The following is a 26,496-nucleotide window of genomic DNA, read 5'->3' on the forward strand; positions in this document are numbered from 1 at the left end:
ACCGTTCTTTGCGGAATATTGTTGTCGGGAATAAATTAACGTATATAGCAGACTAAAATATATAGTAGTAGACTATAAGATTTTTATTTCAATTTATAATCGTGCAAAATTTTTATTCTTTGATTCTAAATTACTGTACGTGCAATCGATTTTCTTTGATTGGTTCCTTTAAGAAATAATATTATTAATTGTATTGTTTTAATTATTAATTGTTTTAATTATCAAATTATAAGTTAAGATTAAAAATAATCTTATTAAAGACTTAGAAAAATGGAAATCAATTCTCAACTATTTAATTAGTTGCAATAAGAAGCAGGTTTTATTCTCGGGCAGAAGCAGGTTTTATTCGCTTTACCATTTATAATCAACGTCAGACAAGGTTTTCCGGTGACGCGTAAGTATGCGGTCACAGCGACAAAGTTAAACGTGTTCCATTAATAGTACCGGCATTGCTATTCATACTGCCACTCCTGATGGCATTCCTTGCCAAAGCGTTGATGCATCTTGCAAACCCCCCACATCCTGCCGAGACCGATCACCCCTTCTATTGACTCCTATTCAAGCCGGCATCGTCAGGTCGCCACGCGCGCAGTCCGCGGTATCTCAAGGCGACGAGTGCTATGTAAGCTCTATCAATGTCGTGCACCTGAGATTGCTTAATCTTCCCCATCAGCGTCCCTATTGGTGTGATCGAGGCTGCATTGTTCTATCTCGGTTATGTAGCCGCGGGGGATGAATCTCTCAACGACGCCATGCTTCGATTACGATAAACGATATTATACATACTTGAGTCAAAAGACGTTTATTAAATTCCCGAATGGTGTAAAGTGCTTACACTTGTTTATACCTAATCTCTGCCACTGTCATTGACAATTACATCGAAGTGATGACTTTAATTAATATTTATTAATATTTCTTTCAGATGTATTCATGCTGTTTTTAACCGATTTAATTTCGGTTTCTGCGCTGCATCTCTTAAAGGACTTTCTTCTTATGACGGATAAAGACATCCACGCCTAATTAATTTTAAATTGTAAAACTTGAGAAATTAAATACACGATATATCTGCGATTTATACACTATTATTTTCAAATAATTTCAATTTTTGCGTTGCATTCCTTAAGAGGCTTTTCTTATGTTCTTTAAGGGAAGAGCAAAAATCGAAATTACTCTAACGTGAGGGCGCATAATTAGCGCATTATTATATAATTTATTCGTTAACTTTTTGATCAAGAGGAGGAGAGGGCTAGCTAGGCAGTGTGCGCCACTCGGCGCAGACGATATCGTCGAAAATTGATAGCAGGCAACATTGGGATAAGCGCGAACGTGTGTACAGTGATATCAGGCTTGGCGTCACGTACACACTCACCGCCGTGTATATTTTACAAATAATAACAGCCTGCGGTTATCGTCCACTTGCATATGTTGTAATATACGCAAAGTGCGATTATACGTTAATATTGGTAATATTACTAAAATCTAAATGCTTTCACGCCACGATAATATGAAATACCATGCATGCCGCATCTGATGGCGCGCATCTCGCATAAAAGCGCTGTCAGCTTCGCGCTAACAATCGCAAGATGTAATATGTTATAAAATGCATAGTAACGTGATATGCATATAACGATTGTACGTAATCTCTCGTCACAATAAAAGGTCACGGTAATCACGGTGATCTCGTTGAAATGTATATTTCAACGAGCAGCCTGTAATATCGTGCAAAGTAAACAGTCGAGCGTAAATAGTGCAACAGTACTTTCGTACGACGTCAAAGGTATACATTGTAGATATTTGGATTATATTACGAATTAAATTCTACGCGTTTTCAGCCGATGGTGCGGTTGAACGGCGACGGATTTGGAACAACAGATTCGCGGTTCCATTAGCGCGTCGCAAATATTAGCGTAGCTCCGAGTGCACCACGCTGACGTTGGTGTACCGCTAAATATATTAGTAGATAATTTTTTATCAGGCAGATGCGGGGCTATGATTAATTTTCTCCAATATTAATAACCCGGGGCAGCGACGGAATATTTATGCCCTCTTGTGGCGCACACGCGATGGCGAGTAATTCACGCATATCTCGTAATTAAGTTCGATCATGTATACAAATCCCTGTAGGCGGAACGGTGCATCGACGCACTTCCCCGCAATGCGCTGATATAACGCGCCAATGGCGGCTCCGTTGATGACGCAAGATTTTTGCCCGGAATATTCTGACCTAGCTCCTCTCTTTACCGATAATTGGACACTGCTCGCAATAATCGCAGCTATATACAACTACAACGCACAGCGCGGGAATATATAATAATGTAACGAAAGATAATGGCGCATAATTTCACTCTAGCGTGTAACGCCGACGAGCTATTCTAGCTGAAGTGTCAAATCCTCCCCCCCCCCCGTGTTATTTGTGAAACATGAAATAACATGATGCAAGCGCCAGCCTTCAAATTCGATATAAATGGAACTGGCACTCGATATTCCTTCTACGCGTAGTGTACGAAAGCTTGATTCAATTGAAAAATTGCCATCGGCTATTTCGCCATCGTGCGAGATATTGCATTATGAAATTCCATAGCGCGGAATATGCCTTTTTCTGAAGACTGCGGACGGTAAAAATTCTTCTGTTTAATATGTCGGTATTTCAGTTGATAATCCGAAGGTTAATAACGCGGCGGTTTTCGTGGTTTGTTTAGCTCCGTATTTCGTGCACGGTAGATAGGACGGAAAATCTGGCTTCGAACAGATGGTGCGCGTATATGGTAAAATACCGGGTGCAAAAGCATGTACGTAATATATAACGGAATATTTCGGTGAAAGAAACGGTATATCGTTCGGAGGAAAGAATCCCAACTACGTTTTGCTAATGTGCATAATAAACGAAAATAATAATAGCAAGTTTACGAATAATTATTAATTCACGATATGAAGGTAAAAAAATATTGGCCCCACTTCTTTTGATTCATCGATATATTAACAGATATATAGGTATAAATCGATACATTTTGTTGCGAATTATACACGATGCTCTCATAAGCTTCGCGAGAATTAATTACAGAGCTTAACAAATAATATCAAATTCATATATAATATCGCACATATATTTCATAATACATGTGATATTAATTAATGGACATTTTATGTAAATTAGTCGATTCGCATTTTTGTCGTCTTAACAATATACAGCTTTGTACAGATTATTTATAAAAATATAAATTTTTTTATTCAAATTATTGTAAGTCGAAATATAAAAGATGATATCGCGCGAGGCGCTGTCATCGAGCAATTTAATCGTATTAAATCGACATTACGTGTGGGCGAATATTAATTTAGGTTTTAACGGGATCCTTAAAGGCGATGACCCGTCACGAGATGATAGGTAAGCGAGTATTGCGTGGTAACAGATGGTGGACATTAATGACACGTGGTAGAACTCGAAACGACTTTAAAATACTTAAGTGTTCGCGCACTCGTATCGGAAGGACAATGTTTATTGGCAGCGAATCGGTGTTTGCACAACCGAATCAAATGAAACCTCGGCCACGAGCGTTCAGGTTTACCCGGCAAAAACAACAGCACGGTCCACTAGAGAATGTCGGCGATGTGTCACATTCTATGATACCTGCTTCCGCCGTTTCCCCAAATTCCGACATTTCACGAATCCGATCCAGCAAAAAACTCGAGAATATTGATTGACAACAACGTGTACGCTATAACAGACACATGATTAATTGTCCGATTCGTAATTAAAATGTATAATGGTATCCGTGACGATATTTCTATTAATTCCTTTCACAGGAGAAAATCAATCTTACTGAGCTCATATTAAGACAAGGGCAGGATGAAATATGAATGGATGATGCTATTGTGCTGCAACTTCAAGATCTCGAAATGATGGAAAAGTCTTGATGCTGTAATCCGTAGGTATCTTCCGTAGGTAGGTATCCTCCTCAAGTTTCAAAAAATAACGTAGAAAACTTGCGCCGTAAAGTGAACTCATCCGCTTTAGTCTGATTATTTTATTAAAGTATTAAGAATTGTGAAATAGAAATCGAATATGAGCATTTTCGAGAGAAAAGTGCGGACTTTACTGCCCCACATTTTTCCCTCTGGAAATACGCGGAATATCGTCGCGAGAGCCGTCTTTGCAGAGTAGCTATAAATTCCGAGTCCATGTCCGCTTGAAAGTTGGCATAAAGTGCGATGCCCGACATCAAGATGACGATAAAACTTACCCTCGTGTCCGATATGTTCGTTCGGATCGTCGCCGCGTCGACGATAAAGCGGATCGTATACTTATCGCGTAAAAATTACAGATATTGCTAGCAAAATAAAATTTCGTCGTGGGAATATTGCAAAAACAACTTAGTTCTATCTGTGTTTGCGGCAAAATGTGTGAGTTATTTTTTCATTCCTGTAAATTTCTAAACATAATTTTTTAGAATTTATATTCGAAATGCCGCAAATTTTCTTTTTGCCTTTACCGCTCTGCCCTTCAACTGTAAATTTATATCCAAAAAATATCCTGAAAATGAACTGAATTTTAATTAAATTATACCTGTCTATCTCGCAAAAAACAATGAATAGCGTAGAAATATCCCTCGTGAGTACTATTATATCATCACCGAATCAAACAATTAATAATTATGTCTTTGCTAGCGCGTACGTGTTGCTATCAATTAATATCCTCGCGTTTTTACATAGATTGAATTCGTAAAATGTGTCGAAATTCATAGATATAGATATAGTGTAGCCCAGTAACATTTTGAACGTTACTATAATACTCTTCGAAGTAGTGTAATAAGCAATATTGTTCCTTTATCTCCCTTTTCTAGATTACATGTTGCATTGATTGTTTCCCCACACATAGATATGTCTATATCCCAATAAAGCAATATATTCTTCGCTACACTTCATCCGATATTTTTCGCGCAATCAATCTCGCTATGTTACACGTTATTAAATTTTGGTTATACATATAAACACACACGGTACCTGGTGATACATTTTTCTCATTCAGCAGAATAACGTTTTATATGCATGTGTACACGCGCGGATTGTTTGAATTCCTAAATAAACGCCAAACAGCACGTGATATATCCATCGAACATCCGGAATGGGTAGAACGAGAGTTTTCGAAGTGTTATTCGATTTCCTGGAATAGCGAGGTTCGACGAGGATATCATTCACGCTCGGTAATAGACCAATGGATTATTTCGTGAGCAAACACAAGCCTCGGATTTAAGTTTCAACGCTCTGACGCTCTTTGACAATTTTCCGATAGATTTTCCCATCACGAGAAAAGTATTTATCCGTAATTAAATAGGACAGCAATATAAATCTATAATGTAATGATAATTACATTAAACGTAAGCATTTCTTAATTTATACATAAATGAAGCAATTATTCATTTACTTTTAAGGATGAATAGTAGGTACATGATGACAAAACATATAATTCAGTATATATATCTTTGAAGTCGCGCAGTTTTTTCTAAAGATACATATATCTAATATTAATATAATATTTTACGTATAAAATAGCAGCCATTACATAATATATTATAATTTTCGTTTTTATCATTCCACGGAAGATAATATCGGTATTCCGATTATTCTCGGTAATCATAAAGGTATGATAAATTTTAGGCACGTAACGTGAATAGAGCGCCACTATAACTTAATAGAAATAGTTTTCGGGAAAGTGAAATCTCATAACCCAGGGGGAGGTGGAAAAATCTGGAGCCCATGTATTTGACTCTTGGATATTCTATGGCTCCTAGACCGATATATATTCCTCCTGAAGGGCGAGAACTTATGTCGCGTAAACTTCTCCCCAAGACTTATCGTCGCACGATATGTCGCAATGTGGTGAGGATTCAGAATTGTACCGCAAACAGCGATTTCGCATATGTGAAAATCTATGCAAAATCTAGACGGAATGTTTATGGAATTAAGTTTATGGAATATATTCCTGTTACAAATATAAATCATAAACGCTTTCATATCGTAACATTTAAGTAGTTTCTGACTATGTTAAAAGAAAGAAATAAAATATCAATTACTTTTCTAAATCGTATTAAATTAATAATTATTGTGAATAATAATTATTGTATACATTATAAATAATAATTAAGTGTGTATAACGAGTAAAGCAAAATATGTCGACGATTAAACTCACATTTTGCGTTATTAATTTGTCGGTAAAATTATTACAGGATTGCTGTAATTAAATATGGATGAAGTTTACAAAGAATTAAATTAAATTAATAACGATAATAATAAATACTTCCATACTTTAATTTTGACTACATAATTGCGTTCAGAGGTAACACTATTTTAAATTAGATCTCAAGACAATCTTATGACGAAGCTTCTCGGGATTATCGAGGAGATCCCTTGCGAGATCATAGATAGAGGAAGCCCCTTCCTCCTGGTAACATCATATTCCTTTAATCGAGCTCTTTTCGTTGACCGGAATCGCGAAGACGTTCTCGTTACGGCGCGACGCCTCCGATAACTTTTATCGTTGCGGCCGGGTAAGTTCTTTTTTTTTCAGGGATCACCGCAATTCTCCGTCCTCTCATGGGCCCTTAGCCGCGGGCGGGTCGGATAAAAATTCATAGGCACCCTAGCTCATAGAGATGTTATCGTTATCCTCATCGCGCCCTTCATCTCGGACGTGCAACGAAAACGAAAAATGTCATCTTGGCCGCTGCGTCAACCGCGTCATCGACGATGTCGATAACAACGACGATGACGATGACGGGGATTACATAATACGCGTACCGAAGACTTTCCTGACGGGCGACAAGTCCCGAGCGAAAAAAGTTATCACCAGCACGCTACCGTAAGCCGCGCCGTGAACGCGATGCAGCACGGACGAGAAAAGGAGTGCCTCGGCGTGCTGTAAATTTTTACGCTATCCGCGCGCCTACCAGCAGCCGCGTATAACAGTCGAATGGACTCGCAAAAAGCGTTTGATTAATGATCCGTACGGCTTAGAAAGTGTTCAGGTTTAATCTGCCGCAGCTACGCTGCCACAAAATCATCGGTTCGTTTTCGGTGCACGAGAAGGATCTTCCATACTGTTGATACTCGTAAATTATAAAATAAAAAAATTGCATTTGAGATATACACATATATGCAACTCGGATGTGTGTGTGTATGTAAATAATTTAAATAGTCGAATGGACTCGCAAAAAGCGTTTGATTAATGATCCGTGCGGCTTAGAAAGTGTTCAGATTTAATCTGCCGCAGCTGCGCTGCCACAAAATCATCGGTTCGTTTTCGGTGCACGAGAAGGATCTTCCATACTGTTGATACTCTTAATTACAAAATAAAAAAATTACATTTTAGATATACACATATATGCAACTCAGATGTGTGTGTATGTAAATAATTTAATACATGTATATGGTATCAATCACTTGTATATATTCATGGCTCGACGACGACGTTATTTTCGTTATCTAATTTCTGCGACCGATCAAAGACTGTAGACGCGCATGCTTTAACGAGGATGGACGCACTCGCAAATTAAATTACGCCGAGATTGATGAGACGATACTAAGCAGGACGTTCCGTACACTCGACCATGCGCCAATTCAGCGCGGGGAGAGTTTGGTCAAAGGAAAGCTCAATTCCTTTCGCAATTCCGAGTTTAAATTTCTCTTGAGACGCTACTCCGAAGCTTTTTGCCCCGGGTATCGATGCGCAACTTGAAAATAACATCGAGGCTTTATTGCTTCAAGAAAGTGCATGCTCGTCTTTCAATGCTATCGCGATGCTTGCTTTTGAGGTGAAAATCTTTACGTAGCAAAAAGGCGATATCGAGATCGATTCGGTGGGAACCGCTTCATCCTAACGTTGACTCGTAACATCCGTTGAAAAATTCATAACATCGGTTAACGATCACCAACGTGGAGCGGAACATAAATAACTTGATCGAAGCTTTTTATATAGTGTATTCAATTCAATAAAAAAAAAGAGTAACATTTCACGAGCAGCGTAAAATGAAGTTAGTCAATCTTTCAAAGAGCAAAGCAAGTTTATTTTCATGTAATAGCTGCTAATTTCAAACAATTCATCATTTTAATGAATGCCGTAATTTATTTATTAATTTCTCATAATTTTATTTATCTTCCAATTATATTCCTAATAATAAATATTGGTAGTCTGAAATGTAAAAATTTTTAATACTTGCGTAATATTTCCGTTTGTTTATTATTTCCTTTTACATTTCTTCTCGTTAAGGCAACATGTTTCTCTTAAACAAGTAAAGTAAATAAAAAGAGTCTTGTTGACTAAAGGAATGGATGATTTACATATATATAGCAAAACATTTTCTTCACATAGAAAAAATATGCATAGCGTATATGCCTTAATTTCGACCATTTATGTCACAGACAAAAAAATTATTTTTAAAATTAACTTTTCCTTAATAGGGATTGAGTTAATACAAATTGCCATTGAAAGTTTTCAATTTACAATAATAACAATATGTGTACTTCAAAATAATTAATCCAAGTTACATTCTCATTGTAATCTCATGATAATCTAACTTCTCAACATGTTTCTTGTTTCTTCTTTCTTCTTTCAAGAGACAGTTTATGTAAAGCACCTCGTTATTTTAAAACATATTAATTAGATAAAAGCTTGCTTGCCTTTTCGGAGACATGCTTTTTTTCGCGTGGTGAATGTTTGTTACGTAGACATAGCGCGGGTTACTACATAGTATACATGTAAATTTAAAACAATTTTCTAATCGTTGCTTCGAGACTCAAGATACGTTTGCATTTATGACATTGAACGTGGAAATTTCGAAAATGTAATTAAGTTAATCCGGAATTGTACACGCGGATAAAATATGGTAACAGCTTGGTCGATGTAATAATGAATCGCGGTAATGTACAGAACGCGCGCTTGAATTATGGAAAGTGGTCTATTGAATTACTTTAGCACATTATTAGGTGAATTACTATGGTACTTTACTAATGTAATTAGCCACTTATTGTCCCCTCGTTTCAGCGATAAAGAGCAAATCCCATCGTAAGAACTTCCGAAACATCCTCATGTTTTACGTACTCGCGAACACACTTGCACATACGCGCGATGCGTATGCGTATCACGTTGCTACAGTCGCGCATCTAAAATGAAGTGGACTACAAAGTGCACTTCAATTTACTATATTAAAAAGAAAGCAATCTTCTAAGTGCAGCGCGGACGCGAAATAAAGGCATATCTGGAGTAAAAAAGAAGATTACGAGCAAAAAAAAAAGATCTTAATTTCCAGTTAACAGTGGCGACACGTGATAAAGATATCTAAATCTCTCTTGGCTCGACAAATGGTACGTAATCAGGCGTTCTTTAAACGCGTCTAACGAGATAACATACGGGAATTAACTGCCGGAATAACTCATTGTCGTAGTATCAGCGTAAGAAGCGTCGTCGTTTTTATACTAACCGTTTTAAGCGGACAGTCATTCATTCTTACTTAACCCCGTGCCAGTTAAAAGACAATCAACACATTGTACGCGTAATTTTAATAACATGTTATCCTAAATTTTATGGAACATATTTCGGCTCGTCGTATTCTTTTCCCTTTTGTGATATGAAAGGATATGTTTTATATATTGAATAATGTATTATCCCCTAAAGTTCTGATATACGAATCACAAAAAATATGGTAAAATATCGGGAAAAAGAGAGTTTTTAAGGTATCTCATCATATAAAGGTTAAATCAAGAATTCACAAGAACACACTACGGGCGAATACGCGAGTAGGAGATAGACAGATACGGATTTCTTACCGAGAAAGCTTTGAGGAAGACCAGGCACTGTATGATGCCTTCCATTGTGTCTCCGGTTAAACAAAAGGTTCCGTTGAGGTGTCGCCCTTTGCGGCCTATCACGGAGCAGAGGTTGGCCTGGACAAAGGCATTCTGCGATCGCGTGGCTGCCGTAAGAGCCGGGTGATGAGAACGGGAACTCATTAGACGTTCGAGTGAGTCCATGTCTTCTAATTTTCGATGATCTCTTGTTTTGATCTCTCTCGGGTTATCGGCCAAAAAGGGGTCACAGTGTCGTCGTGGCGTCGGGGCATCGAACTTCGGGGCTGGTATCGAGCATTAGTCATGATCCTCCCCTTCTTCGCCGCATTGATGAACGAATTTCGCCTCGAGATTCGTCCTCGCGCTAAATCTTCCGGCACGAGAAATCCCACTTTGACTGATCAGAAACACCCTCGCAATCAGTCGGAAAGCGTTTTGATGCGTGCATCGTGAATCACATTATACGACATCAGAAAACACATCAGAAAACGACATCAGAAAACACAGCAATTTAATTTACGGTGTTTTCGTTTAATGTTGAAGCTTTTTCGTTAAATGTGTAACTAAAAAACAGCGCGAATGCCATTTCTGTTCCGAAAAAAAAATTTCGCTGATGGCAACGCACTGTGAGCATATTTTATTTATTTAATACGCTTTTGTTAAAAGTAAATTGGACCTTTTCGCAGGCAACTGCAAAATTTAATAGCGCTGCAGTCTAATTTTCCTTGTTAACACATTTCGAGCTGTCAATCCTTCTCTCTTCTCTTCTGACAAACGATTTTTACGTCATGACGTGGTCGCTGCACTAACCGTGAGAGAGAGAGTGAGAGAGGTTATTACTTTCTACACAGAAACTTTTCGATACGACGGACGTTAAGATTGAGTTACGGGCAGTGAACATATACAATCACGACATATAAACGACGTTACTACTCCTCTTCTTCCTTTGGACGTGCCGGCACGACGCATTATATTTTGGAGTGGAATGATGTACCACCATTCACGACCACGCCGATTTATCTGATGTACACAAAAGAAACTTCACTTCTTGTTTATGTGACGCGGCTCGGGGCGGCCGCATCGACGATGTTCGACGTCCAATGCTAAAGTTTGCATTCACAGGCACGTACTGAAAAGTTCGTCAAGCGAGTTTGCTTTTCCCCTCACTCTCTCGTGGCGAACTATCAGCCGCGACGTCTCAATCGATATCACTTACCGGGTCTCTCAAAAGTCTAACGACGATCTATCTCTCGCTTTCCTCGAGACGACGGCACCGTATGCGCTGCGGCGTCAACTATAATACCGCTCGAGTAAACTCATCACCGTCGATTTTATGTATCCGCGAAAAACTCGCACACATCCATGAAGATTGAATTGTATTGGTAACGACTTTAATAAGTCCCGTCAGCGAATCGTTCTGTTGTCTACGGGCGAAAAACCGCCCGAAGGATTCTATCCATCGCGTCTTTATCGATTCACAGCTTGCTGCACGCCTTATACCGTTCCAGAGTATTTATGAATGAAACGGTACGTTCGTTTTATCGACACGATTCGCGAATTGCCGTTGTATTACTCGTCCACGAACTCGTCACCTAAGAGCTAGCCGAGCCGCTGATCCTACGTTCCAGGTGGCATAACAGCTGACAAATAATTATCGATCGCATTGCCACCTCGAACCTCCGTAAACATCATGAATCTCCGAGACGGCCGTCTGTTATCACTGCGCGGAACTGTAAATCCATCTTGCGCGGCCATCCATTTGCTCCGACTTGGGGCTCGGCGGAGTTCTATATCCGTTTGAGGTTCAACGAAGATTCTTCGTCCGCCGCTAGCTCACACGAAGCGGCTCGTTTCCCACATTTAACAGATGTTAAACGACCGTAGATAGAATTATCCGTATCGGAATCGAACGCGCGATCTATTGCGGGCAACAGGCGCGAGGTCCTTGAATTTTGCGAGAAATCGAATATATCTTCTGCGGGGGCAGTGGCTTGGTGGTCGTTTCCGCCGGGCAATGCGGTTCTATCGTTTGCGGGGCGGTATACCGTCTGATTAAATCGCACATCTCGTAGCAGAAGAAGAAGATGCCGATAATCAAGAACGTATCCATTTCTCCGCTCAATTGCCGTAAATTCGTGAGCGTTTGTGGAACGTTTATGAGCCTTGTAAAAAAAGTAACACTGATCTTCGAAGGAGCGAAGGATCTCAAGCTCTCGTTTAAAACGGTAAATTCTCTCTCTCTCTCTCTTTCAATGTCGTTTCTATCCTACTACGTCCCCCACATAAAACGTCTCTTACGCCGTAAATGATCACGGAGTCGTTAAATGCACTTTAACGTGAGGTAACGGCGAACGTCGATCGCACCGTTCTCGGTTAAACGTCGTCAGTGACGTTGCATTTCCGTCCACCGGATATTCCGCTTCGCGGCGAGAAGCAGTGACAGAGAAAATGACGAAGGACGCAAATACGAAGCGCGAGTCCTCGATACTACAACGGTCTGACCGTTCGGGATAATGTCAATCACACGATTTCACCCGAACGAGGGTCGCTCGAGACGCTGGACGTTAACACGTTCCCGCTGTCGATGACAGCCAGGTCGTTGATCAGGGGTTCGGGGATCGTGTCAATGATCCTACAGCTGCTACTGCCACGTCTATCGGCAAGCATCTCACTGAAAGCACCGCCGTTGTCCGAGCATCTCGCGTGCAGCGGGGAAATGTCCCACTGTTCCACTATATTCCACGTCTTCTCGTCTCGTCGCGCACGCTGGGCCTCGCACACGAGGTCGCTGAAGCGCGCGCTTTAGACACGATGGTAGCTCGTTGCCGCGAGCGGAAGTGGTCGAGAGGGAGCCACGGCGAGGTAATCACAGAAACAAAACACAGACCATGTGTGCAAGCCCGCCGGATATGTTAGCGTTGAGGTATTAAGCGCCTTGGTTCTGACAGCTGTCACGGTCACTTCAACAGTACGGAGAATCGAGGAGATGGAGATGCGCGCTCGATCGTCTTCGACGAAAACAATCGCTGGAACCACGCGACGAGCTCTTCGCACCTCTCGCGTTCGTCTTATGACAAACGAGAATTGATCGAGAGCGATGACGACGAGAACCGATCGACGAGATTGACCACCGGATTCTTCGCGGGTACACTTGAATCGAGATCGGGACACCCACGATCGTGACTGCCTGACGCGTACAACGTGGAACGCAACTCACACTGGAAGCGAGAACAGCGCAGCTACATCAGCGGACTCGCAACGGGCCAACGTATGACTACCAGATACTCTCGGCGTGAGGGTGCGCCTTTACAAGAGTGGGCGGGTGGAAACGAGGGATGCTGGGCGACGGCGCGGCCCGCGGCGCCACCCCCGGCCCCTTCGCGCGAAGCTCTCGCAAAATCCACCAGCTCTCCCCCTTCGTCTCCCCCCTCGTGCGAACACTCGCCCCCCCCCCCCCCGTTCGTCACCCCCTCTGGCCGTCCGCGCTCACGAGGCGCTATTCGCCGTTTCACCCCGGCCATACTAACCGACCAACGCTGTACTTCGGGTCTTATTCTTCGTCATCCCGCTTCTTACGTTCTTACGCTTCTTTCGTTCCTTCCTTTCGCCGTTCCCCGAACTCTTGCCCGTTCCTCTATCGCGTTCTTCTATCGCATTCTTTCTTCCTCGTGTCGTCCGTGTGCGCCGCACGCCTCGCGCCCCTTCATCGCGTATCTTTCGTCTCGCGCCGTTGACCCGGCATAACGCCAGCGGCGATTTTTACGCCAGGCACGGTTAGGTTGGATATTCAAGCGGATGAATGCGCTCGTGCGTCTGACCGACTAGCGATCGCCTGGCGGTGTCCTTAATGCGACTTCCGGTGTTTCTTACGAAAAGCTCGCATAAAAAAATGGCTATTATTTTTAGTTGACAGATGGCGATAATAAACGCGAGCTCAGAAGAAAAGGTAGAAATATTACGGGGATTATAATCAGAATTAACACAAGACGAAAATGTGTGTGTGAGTCGGATACAGCCAGCGTTAAATTTATAGCTAAAGTACGGACCATTCAGTCATACGTCTCTCGCTAGGATTTAGTCCACGGGATCGAAATCGTAATCCGACTGAAATCTTATACATGTCTGGCTTGCGAATTGCGCTCCTATTACCAACGTGGTTTCGAGTTTTCGACGATCGTCTATGATTTGCGCTACTGCATCGCTGTACAATGGTACGCTTTTATTTCGAAATCTCCATTCTGTAGCTCGAGATCGCTTATTCTCTTTTTGTTCACTTGTCCCATTTTCCCTTATATTCTTTATTGATTTCTCTATTGCAATTCCCATAGAATTTTTTTAAACAGACGTATTTTTCTTTTATACATCGAATTTTTCTATCTTCTTGTCTATCTTTATATTACGTACAACCGTCTGACCTATTTCGATCTCTTCTACTGCTTGTGCAATTAAGGAATTATTGGATAAACGAATTAATTTTTTATTTAATCACGTCTATTAGCTTTAAATTTTATTATTTGAGATATAAATTTTGTACTGTTTAACAGTTCAATTCTTTTCGCAATTTTTTATTTCGGAAACTATTGGTAAAGCAAATCTACCTAACAACTAAAGTCGTGTGTGTATCGCGCAATAAAGATATATCGTTTCTATTAAATCATATTATTGATTTTATATGTTATTTGTCAAGAAATCTAAGTCATAATAATGCTTAATTAAATACTGCATATAAATCTTATGAAAATATATTACTACTCTTTCCGATCAAGCGGAAATAGAACATTCGCTCAAGTTTTTGTCAAACCGTAACAGTAGTGTAAGTAAATGGCCCATATATCCTTAACGAACTTTCGCCAAGCACCGTCCGACTTCGTGCATCATGAACGAGCAAGTTACGACGGATATTCCGCGAGATTAGGTGCGCCAGGTCGACAAATTGTGAGTTTGCATTTACGGTACATACCATCGGCGCAACTGTTCGCTCTAAGTTCGTGTCGCCGGTTTAATTGGCTTTAATAAAGTTCGGAGAGTCGCGCCAGAGAAGTCGCGGAATTAACGGTCGCGGGTCTATCGCGCGAAGTGGTAAGTGGTTAAAGAACCTTTTCCCAGGGAGATACGCCCAAAATCCCGTCACGTGGCCAACATTCGTCCCTTACTCACATAGAAGAGCAATTTTATGTGACCTATAGCGAGAGAGAGAGAGAGAGAGAGAGAGAGAGAGAGAGAGAAAGAGAGAGAGAACATAACTGAGAAACAATTTTACCACAAGCACTTAGTCATTAAGCTCGCCAACTTTTCCCTCGTAATGTCGTAATCACCAAAAGATTTCTCTATCTTTAAACACGGAGGAACAATAAGTACTATACGTTCACTCCCTAAACGCGTTAAAAATGACTCGACGTTATCTGCAAATGGCTCATGACTTGTGTATTATTTAGGTTGTTCTCCTTACGTTTGCACGAAGAAGGCAAAGACAGTGACAAATACAACGTTATTAAACAACACATTGTATGCTTCATGTTCTTCGTTATATTCAATAAAATGAAATAAATCGGGTGATTAAAGTGTGATTTATCTAGAAAATGCTGTATTTATGACACAGTTATTTTATTTAAAAAATAAAAAATTTACTTGAATTCTGTTTCAAATTTTAAGATGCAATTTCAAAATGCAAATTTGCAAATAGAGATGGATACGGTGTTATACTTGTCGCGCGCGCGACGACGTCTTCTTGAATCTGATAACTATGCTAAACCGTCGTAATCACAGGTAAACTGTTGGTCAGTGCTCTCCCCGCTAATTCGATAATTGGTGCCTGTTAGGAACAGATAAGGTCACCACCGTCACGCTCATCTAACTTCTTCCACGGTATGCTCTTCCACTAATTGCTCCATATTTCCGCCCCTATACATAGTTGCTTTCTTCCACGATATGAAATTCATATGGGGCGGCGAATGTTTAGCCAATTTTCTATCGCCTAATTACTCAAGATGCTAACTAAACTTTATGTTATAGTTGCGAACTTCATCGCATCGCGCGCACGAATATTTTGCGATATAATGGAAAATCGATTTCTCACGTAGGTAAAACATTATTACAATGTACGTTATAACTTTCTCTTACAAGTGTTAACTTCTTCAATCACTATAACCGTTACACGCTCGTACACCATAATGATACATATTTGCTTTCAATATAAGCTGGTCCTACAGGAGCATACATTCATATGTAGTAGACAGCCTTTTCCGTTTTATCTCGTTTTTTCCTATCAAACGCTGTTTGAGGCAGGCACGTAAAACTCGTCGCAAAATTCTTTTCTCAGGACGGAGGCGCCCCCCGTCTTTACGAACAGCATATTGTATCCCGCGGCATGAATTCAGATTCAATTCCTCTTTTCATTCGACACCGCTTCCTCCGAACCAATACGATAAAACTTTCTTCGTCGTGTCGGACATGGAGATTTGTTGAGGCGCGCAGCATGTCGCCGAGATGTATATATGTGGCGCGCACTCTTAAAATGGTTTTTTAGAATCACGCGTATACCGCGGCTATGCGCGATCGATAGCGAAATACGAGCGCGCGAGTGATATAAGTTTCAGTATCACATTGTAACGACAAATGTTGCTGGTTTGTCGGTTGAAACGGTGTACCGAATGAAAGGGTAGTTAATTACGAGAACAAAAGCTTACGCGAGCCGGATCGATAGAAAACAGCACGTATAAATATACAGCGCGCGCTGTACCATTGTAATATATACATATATATCTACTCTTTATGGCCTCCTTCCACTGTATTATCGTTGAATCTGTGAAAATAATTCATTATCAGAGAATAATAATGTCACAAATATCTTGAAAACCAGTGTACTTTTATCCCCTTGAAATATATTCGGCTTATAAATTATCTTTTTTATTATTTTATTCAAGATAAGAACGTAAAAAGCAAAAATATCTAGCAATTTTAATACACACAGAATAACCGAATAAATAGGTATTTGATATATTGAATGTCATATACAATTTGAATTGATTAAATCGATCGCAATGGTGTCCAATCAGTAACAAATTTTATAAGTTAGTTTCATTAATTAACAAGGCCGTCTCTGATCAATCTTGATCTGAATATGACAATTACGTATATTCATTACGTACTGATAATATCTATTAATGGCTAATATATGAGATGCGTTAAATTGTCATTAAACTGATACGTGAAAATGAAGATTTTGTTATAAAATAATAAAGTGTATCATATATGTATGTATACGTGGCATCACGAATTTTTGTACGACGAAAAAAAATGGCAAATAAAAGCGTAATTAATTTTTATCTGTCACGTACGCATCGACGCTAATTAATCCGCCGAAAAGCGAAACGGAGTTGGAGCAACTAAAATGATTTCACCGATAACTACAGTGGAAGTCGCTGCTGCTTTATGGGAGGAACGTTTGATCTATATACATGTATGTATGCATGCAAGATGCATCTTTACGCGCGCGTGCGCGACCACACGCACACGGATCGCTCGACTATTGATATATTCCGGCGCTTACGACTGGAAGTAACTTTGCCTAATATATGGCGGGACTTAGATTATAAATTTCCCTACTTCCGAAAGTATACCTCGTTTTAGCTAACCGTATAATTGCCGTGCCCCACATTGTAAAATCTGCTGTACTAACGTGCTGAAAGAACTTGAAAACAATGTCCAATGGCGAATGATTATATGTATCCAAGTACACCTTTATATTGCTCAAAGTTAAAAAAAATATTTCAACGTGTAATTTGTAGATATTAAAGTGAATTAAGGAATGATTAAGTGAGTGCAACAAGTTGATCAAAAGTTTATTCGTTACTGCGACTACTTTGTCATACAAAAAACATTTCATTATGTTTAAACCGTTATGTTTGATATAAACGACATAAATTAATATGCAACGCAATACTTCAATATAAACTTCATTAAACAGTTTGCATTGTTGCGTTAAACTTTATACATTATGAATAAATCTAAACTGCACAGAGTGGCATCAAATATAAACATTTTATTAACGGAAGTTATTGCGATATGTGTGATTAAATATACCGAACAATTATACATACATAAACTAAATATAAATATATAAATATTAAGATGTACGTAAATAACTTTTCGCAAAAGATATAAAAAAGATATTTATTTTTCCTGTCATGATTGTCATGAAAATAGACAGTAAGCAAGTATACGCTTCGCGTTTGTATACGCCATGATGTAGACATTTATTGTCTCTATTATACGAATCGCTATTGCGGCGGGTTTGCCGCAATCGAATGAATATATAATTAAATACGCAAATACGATCAAAGCGAAATTGAACTATACCGGCATAAGATAGGTGGGTTGAGAGCTTCTTGGCAAACAGGAACGGAAATCCGCATTATGTTCGTTAAACAAAACCAGTATAATCCGCATTACGTTCATTAAACAAAAGCAGGCAACTGCGCAGATTGTTACCAGAAAGGTACGATTAGATACGATACTGTGCAAGTATAGATAAAAGGAACATCTCAGTTTCGATAACAGTAGGCAAAATAGAGTAATATTCTTATTAAAATATGAAAGTTGAAGAAACATATTCTTACCAATTCTTTTTTATTATGTATTTCAAAAAATAGATGTAAGGATCTGAAAGATAAAAATATATGTAGATACCTTTAAAAAATTGAAACCAATATCGGCACACTTTGGAATGGAAACGATACATCTTTCTTTTTATTCGAACTTTTGTCCTTTTTGGGACAGATACCAAGACGAATTGCGCGACGTTCTGTTACTAATGTGTAAACTCCTCCCTGCTAAGAAGAAGGAATCGACAGCTACTCTCCCTCTTTCCCAACGTCACGAACTAATATTAAATCAAGATATTTGCTCCCACTTGAAAGGTATAGTCGCTATCGAGCGCATCTATTATTTCTCTTTCCTTTTTTCAGTTGTCATTTTCTATATTACGATTGCAACGCTTGATAACAGACACGGATTTTTCAATCAAAATGATAAAATGTATATAAATTTAGATGCAGACGTTTTATTAAAATGTATTTTTTTATTCAGATTCAATTGTTGATATCACATTATTCCATTTCCATACAAATAGCAAGTATTTTTATTAAAACGTCAATCAGTAAAAATAATAGCAGTGCCATAATGCTTTTTCATAATAAAAATTTAATAAGAAATTGATTCATTGGAAACTAAAATATATTGTTATCTTTTTTGTCTTGAAGCAAACATGATAACACAGTGACATTAATATTAATATTAAAATTGTTAAAATAACTAAAAACATCGGAGCGTATTTTTTATATTCAACTAAGTAAATTGTAGACTGAGAGGTCAGAGAGAATTGAAGCAATATCAAAGTTCTCTACTATAGGGAATATACATATTCTGGCACCGCACCGTTAAGATAAGCACGAGAAAACAACAAGAGATACGCAGACGACGCATAAGCACGAGGATAGTCATTTGCGGAGGACGCGGAAAGGAGTGTCTTTTTTGCGCGTGCAATGACAATAGCAAAGACAGTTATGGAGCCAACAATAGTTCGCCTCTAAAGGTGCCACGGGTTGCCGTCGAGTTCTCTCCGTTAAGCACGAACTGATTTTCCTTGTCCGACTTTTCGCTTTGGTCCCTCCGTGCTCTCACCATCCAGCTGCGTTTCTCCCGAAGTGGAGCGTCCGTCGTGGGGCTCCTTTTGAATTTTGAAAGCGCGGGAGACGCCGCGCTGCGTCGCATCGCGCGCCGCGGGGAAATCTCATTTTCCGCGGACCCTCACACTCGAGAAGCCGGTGCCACCGGATGGTCGGAGGAAAGGTCGAAAGATTTATTATGCACTTTCTTCTTCTGCAGGTGAAACGTGCGTCCCTCTTCGTTATACAATGCACGTCGGTCACGCCGCGCGCCGGCGAGACCCGACTGTTGCAGCACGGACTTAACTTGAGAACTCGATTGCGAGAAGGGAATAGACGCGGTGATGGACTCTTGCTCCGCGACTTTCCTTTGAGAACGCTCGCGCGAATGCGATATCCGATGATAACGAACGATTTCTCTTATAGCCGGTCATTTCCGTTCCGCGGTCTCCGATAAAATGGTTATCCGAGTTTCCATATGTTGCAACGCGTAAACGAGCACGCACGATTGTATATTGCGGTGTATAATGGATGCGGTCGTTTGGAAGCAGGGAACCCAAATACGAGACCGTGTTTGCGTTCGGAGCATGATATAAATTTTCCGATTGTCGTCGGTGATTTCTGATTAGTTAGTGTTGATGCAAATATCGATTGAGCAAACCGCACGATCAGAAAGCTCTTTAAGCACTCAACGATCCTCAAATTTTTATCTATAATACATCTCCGATACGTTACAATAGAAATTCGCATTATTGAGAAAGCTTCGTTTCGCATCTCTAGTGTTAACACATCATGAAATATCTATATTTTCACCTGCAGTTACGTTGAGAGAAAGAGAGAGAAAGAATGGGGAGGGTGCTATCAGAATAGGATCGTTAGCTGACTATTCAAAAGTTCGCGAAATACAATCAATCTGTTTTACTGCTAACAAAGAAATGATAGCTCAACCAATAAATGCAATAAAGCTGGGATATCTGTTATAGTCAGACGTTACTATTTCCATCCATCGTTTCACGGACGAAGATATTTATACGTAGTTTATCGAATAATATGAGATGATAGGATATTGCAATTGGATTAAACGAATATTCCATCTTTTAATCAACATTTTAATTAATAACGAACGACTTTTTCTCTAACCGGTGCAGTTTTTGCATAACGAGCGCATGTTGTAGAATTAAATATAATACATATTTTCTTCTGTGCGAGAAAGAAAAAAAAGAGAGGTGAACATGATCGCGATAAAAAGTCACGACAACAACTTGGACAGCGCAAACTGCGATAGCGCAAAGTGACAAAAAAAAATATGAAAATTGCGCGACAAATTAAGTTCTATCGATAAAAAGACGAAACTTCGCGAAACGCGCACTTCCCAACTCGTGACAAATATAACGAAAGAACTGCCCGGGAGTATTTTTCCCTGTTCCTGGGAGGTAATCGCGTCGAGGTAACTTCAGTCTCGCTGGTAGTTTGATACGGAATTAGCGCGAAGTACGGGAATAGTCTCTGCGAAACGTTATTAAGGCACTTGACGTAATAGCGCCGTCATTAAACTTCCTCATTCGTTACGGCAAAGCTACCTGTGACGGAAGCACGATTGATTGTTGTGCGCGCATGATACATCGTACGGGAAGCGGTATTGTAAAGTGCACGTTAGCGATAAAACGTTGTATATAGGAAAAAGTCATCGTTTAGAGCGGCTTGGTGGCCTCACTCTCGTAGCGAAGATTTTGTGTTCCGTTCGGCTTTTACCGAGATAGAAACGCACACAAATCATCAATGGAGATGCGATCCCTTTTATCCTTACACGGAGGATATGACAGCGCAGCTTTTTCCTCCAGACATCACGGCGACTGAGCTTGTATATATTCTTTCGTTATATTCTGCTCGCTCTAGCTTGTTATCGAACCGAACGTCGAATGAAAGGCGAAGTATGAGGCGTAGTGCAAGACAATAGAAGATAACAAAAGTACGGATAAAATGAAAAAGAGGCTCAAACAATAGGGGTCCCGTGTAGATTATCTCAGCGGGTATAAATGACAGAATGACGGTCTCATAAGATGCCGAATTCACAATTTACTCACGCACAAATTGTACAATGGCCGGGTAATACGCTCGCATTTTCCCGAATACATACCTGGAACAAAAATAATATTGAAAGTGTTAGCAAGCACAATTAATAAATCTTAAGTAACATGTGATACAAATAATATGCAGATGGTATTGTATATTTATAAAAGTATAATTATATTTATGCGTATTAAGTATATCGCTTAAATAAGATTCTATAAACACGGAAATACGACGAAAGCAGCCTGAAACCATGACAAGTTCAAAGTGCAGCACGAACGATGAAATCTATAAGATATAGAATAAGAACTCTATCAAGGTCTCCGTGTTACTGGGGGAAATCCTGCAATCCTTTGGCGCGTGAAACTCATAAACGTTAAGGTGAACGGGCATACCCACCTGTTATACGAGATCCTCACGCGATTCCACAACTTATCGCATTACAAGATTCTATAAAGACTTGACATCGCGTGTTACTTCCTAAGACTCTTATTTTGTAAAATTCATGACATCTGTAGAATTTCAAAGCGGAAGAGATAAACTAATCGAGTTTATACACGAAAGCATAAATACTTAACGTATAAACTGACTGTGAATTAATTATCACAATTATGATTTGCTGAAAAGTGGAACATATCCATCAGAAGATCTCTCCAAAAAGTTAATGACGTACTTCAATTATTATTTGCAACGATACAATATAATCAGACAGAAATGTGGAATTAATATATTTTTTTTATTTACGGATTAATTTGTATACATTGTTTTACAACTAGATGATTGCACTGTAGACATGTACAATCCTCAAAATTCCTGTAATTTATTGGACTTTACGTCAACACTAAAAAAATACCTACGTATATTTTAAATAATATAAAATTTGTGCTCAAGTATCCATGTAATGCCATGTAAATTTGCCTACATCTTCTAGATTGCCTTTTAGATCTTCGCTACTGCGGAAATAAATTACCTTGTAGCGAAAGTTTTTACGATATTTTATTTTGTTTTTTGGCTTATTCACGTGTATTCCGCTGTTGCTTCCATTCGCCAAAAATAATTTCTGTTATAACATATTAAGACTCAAAACTTTAATATTATCAGTGTTCAAATATTTTACATTAGAAAGCATAAAAAAAATTCGTTTCACAAAATTATATAAAAAATATATAAAGATATATATTAAAAATACACAGGAAGCCTCTGATATATTATTTCATGTGCCAAATATTATTTTCTGAAGTAAAAGCAATTTCAGTTTTTTTCTATTAGGATTTTATCTGTTGTTGGTATTTTCATTTTTCTTAAAACGATCCTAAAAGCAGTCATGAGGAAGCCACACGAAAGTAAATCGGATACCCGGAAGAGGATTGCGAGGATCTCAGCAATCTATGTGTCAAAAGAAAGGAAGAAATCGTATATTATACCGAGGATAAGACATGTATAACTGTGCAGACGATTGTGTTTCATTCATTCATTTGTTTTTTCGCTCTTTGATCGCTGCTTTCTTTCTGCCGGAGCTATTCAGTACTAACAAACATGATCGCGAAATGTTATGTTAACAATTTGTTACAGCATTAGCAACAAGCAAAATATTCAGCTTTTATTCCTGTATTTTTTGTGAAAGCGGAAGGGCGCATACTCTGGCGATAATGCAAAATTGCATTATCTATTCAAGCAACATTTTTACACTCAATTGGCTAAAACATTTATATTATGACCACGGGAAAAAATTCGATTTTATTAATCTTTTATTCTACAATGCGTTCCAATATTTACGTTAATATTTTGTGTATCATTTTAAAGAGATAATAGCAACAGTTATATATATTTTGCATTGCCAATTAAAATATCATTTTTTTATTTACTATTTTTGAATTGAGAGCGCTCAATAAAAGATAAATAAACGGATCAAAAAATTGAAGTAACAAGAAACCCTATACTATTTATATAATATTTCGTGTATTTTTTCAGATTTTCGCATTTAACATATTTGTACTATAAAAACAGGCTATAAAATTAAAAACTTTACTGTTATTTTTTTAATAAAAAGAGATAAAATAGCACATGATCTTGATATCATTGCAAATGAGAACATGCATTTTTTAATGCAACTTGTTTTAAGCCATTACGACTTTTCTGAGAAAAGATATTATACCTTTAAATATATAATGAGATTTCTATTTTAAGCGGCGATCGATTCGGCGTAATTAATTTTATTTTTGTAATTAATCGACGATCTTGTCAATTTTAGTTATCCGCGATTCTGCACTCATTAAAAACGCTACAGTATTCGTTTTCGAACGAGACGAAAATCATCTCGCTGCAATTATTTTAAGCGCAGATATTAACGATATTATCTCGACTCGCGGTTTCAATAAAGATAATTAAAAAGACGGAGATTCCGAGACAAAATTAATTTTATTTTCAATAATTAATAATAATACCTCGTAAACTGATCGTCCGAGATAAGCGATCCTGCATTCATTACAAGCGCTCCAGTCTTAAGCTTTCAAATAAGATGAAAATCATTTCACTACAATTTTTGTGTGTGGAGATATTAACAATTATATCGACCCGTGATTTTGGTTTAGAAATCGGACAGTGCGACCACGCGGGCGTTTCTCGGTGGCGGTATCATATTTCAAAGCACCTGGTACTACACGTGTTTTCACACCTGTTTTTAGCGCACCTGTCACATTACGTGCAAAAAATACGGGCGACTTTCTTTTATGAATGGTACGTGCATGCTGAATTTTCAAAGCGCTATAACTCTACGAAAAATTGACGTAACAATATGCGACAAAAACTGATCTCCTGCGTTTCGCATTTCACAGATGCCTATGTTGAATATACATATGCTCTTGTCATGATATTTACATGCGAATACAATGAGATAAGAAATGAAACACGAAAAATATAAAATATAACTAGTAAGAAATAGTAAAAAATCATAAAAAAGTAAGATATAAATAAAGCGTAAATTGTATCTTTCTTTCCATAGAAAAAGTGGTGTCATTATTCAAAAGATGCTAATAGGTATTTAGTAAATAATATTAGACAAAAATGTCAGATTCTTCAGAAAATGTGATAACAAAAAGAAAAATAAAATATAAAATAAATTTAAATAAGAAATACATTTAAAAAAATAATTAAAATTTAAAACACTATAATTAATATATTTACTGATTATTACAACTATTGTAATCAATAAACTGATAGCAAAAAATACAACTGCAGTATAAAATTCAAATTTTGATTTGATATAATTATGTATTTAAAAAATTCTTATAAATCGTGATTTTTTACATTATAAAAAATAGATGTTAGATCTCTAAAGTCACACTAAAAAAAATTGATAAAATCGTTTGAAGTTAGTACAATCTTCGGAAGATCTCTCCGTAGATTCTCATTAATTCTTCGACTACTTTTAAAACTACTCAGTGATCACTGGAACGGTCCTCCACTTACTGTGCAACCACCGTGTAAGATGAGGGTAACAGCCGTATATTTTGCCGTAACCATCCTTAACTTTCAATCCCGACAAGTTTGTCCAGCGTATATGTCCCCTAAGGCGATAGGCACCAGAGCGCTGGACAAGTAAGTTTAGTAGAGACGGTTAACTTGCCAACCTGCGCAATTGCATTGGGTCAAACCATTTAACGGTACTTCCCGAAACGTTTATTCCCTTCGGCAAGGTGCCTGTCCGGAACGTTCGCGGAGAGCACAAGAGGAAAGCACACCGGCTGCGATGACATGCCTCGGCATTTCGACAAACTCGGCGATGAAAACAGGAACAAATGAAGAAAGGTTCTGTTCGGAGAAGAAGATAGCTGGTCAATATACGTATTAAGCTCATTTCGTATCGGGCGCAATTTATTACTGCCCGGTAGGCTTGACAGCGTGGCGTAATGAGAGACGGGAGGAAATGGTGGGCGGCAGGAAATACGTATTGAAGGGAAAATTTATCGATGATATTTAGGTCGGTACGACCATCCCTGCACTTGGAGTTAATGTCTTAAATTGGCTGCGAAATTTTTAATATCCATTTATCGAGATAAACGCTAATTTTTACGGCAAGATACACCAACGATTTAGTATGTCATAATCAATAAAAATAGTCTATAGGGAATGGGATGTCGTAATATTCAACGCATACCTGTAGCCAATTCAATCAGTTATCGGTTTAATCGCTTTTTGATTATTAGTTTTCCAATCAAATTGGCGCAAATATTTTGTAATATTATTATCTTGCACACATTGCTTGGATTATTATTGGCCCATAGGTACTTTAATATTCGTAAATTTATCATTTTTATTAACAATTATTACTTTTTAACTGATATTGACAAGCTGATTATTAATAGTAAAATACATTTTCACTAAATGTCGTGTTGGGCGCGGATATAAAAAATTGTTTAAAAATTGTTAATTCGTGGAATATCGATCTGAAATTATATATATTATAGAACTCGAATAGAACTATCGAGTACTCTTGTAAAAAATGATAATTTTCAATATGTTTTGGTACTTTAGAAGGGTGTCGTACTATAAAGTCGCGAAGTTAGCACATTTTTTCAATTTTTTAATATAAGGAATGTGGAACTTTTTAAAATTTATCAGGAACTGCAGAACTATGCAGAAAGTGCTACAAGAACTCTTAGTACTTTTTTTAAATTCGTAGAATGTCGTGCCAACATCACACACGCTGTAGTAGCACCGTATATATAATCCCTTTTTTAGCCAAAAATTCTCAAATAAAAGCGCAACTGCAAAATCTGAGCACGTGATAAAACGTGATCACAAAATATTTTTTAAAACTCTTTAAGTATAATAATCTTTTATAATAAATCCGTGGTGCTCTCTTTCAATTTAATACATTTATCACACATCTTTGTTCAATATTTCGTCGCTCCATAATGATCTG

The 26,496-nt window shown here is 38.4% G+C and overlaps 1 protein-coding gene across 12 annotated transcripts in view; it reads right to left on the reverse strand.

The window, feature by feature from the left end:
- Nucleotides 1–26,496, reverse strand: part of Rg (A kinase anchor protein rugose) — a 310,596-nt gene that overhangs the window by 171,545 nt on the left and 112,555 nt on the right. For 5 of the 12 annotated variants that reach the window (XM_071780960.1, XM_071780958.1, XM_071780956.1 and 2 more), the window contains exon 1: nt 9,817–13,113. The exons of 3 other annotated variants lie outside the window; for them this stretch is intronic. In XM_071780960.1, the coding sequence (XP_071637061.1) occupies nt 9,817–10,020 (204 nt within the window). In that variant the 5' untranslated portion in view covers nt 10,021–13,113. Of the gene's footprint in view, nt 1–9,816; nt 13,114–26,496 lie in introns of those variants that run through there. 4 more of the 12 variants (XM_071780967.1, XM_071780966.1, XM_071780961.1 and 1 more) reach the window with 1 other exon arrangement.

The sequence above is a fragment of the Temnothorax longispinosus genome, chromosome 6, assembly GCF_030848805.1.
Source record: "Temnothorax longispinosus isolate EJ_2023e chromosome 6, Tlon_JGU_v1, whole genome shotgun sequence".
In the NCBI taxonomy this organism is placed as follows: Eukaryota; Metazoa; Arthropoda; class Insecta; order Hymenoptera; family Formicidae; genus Temnothorax; species Temnothorax longispinosus.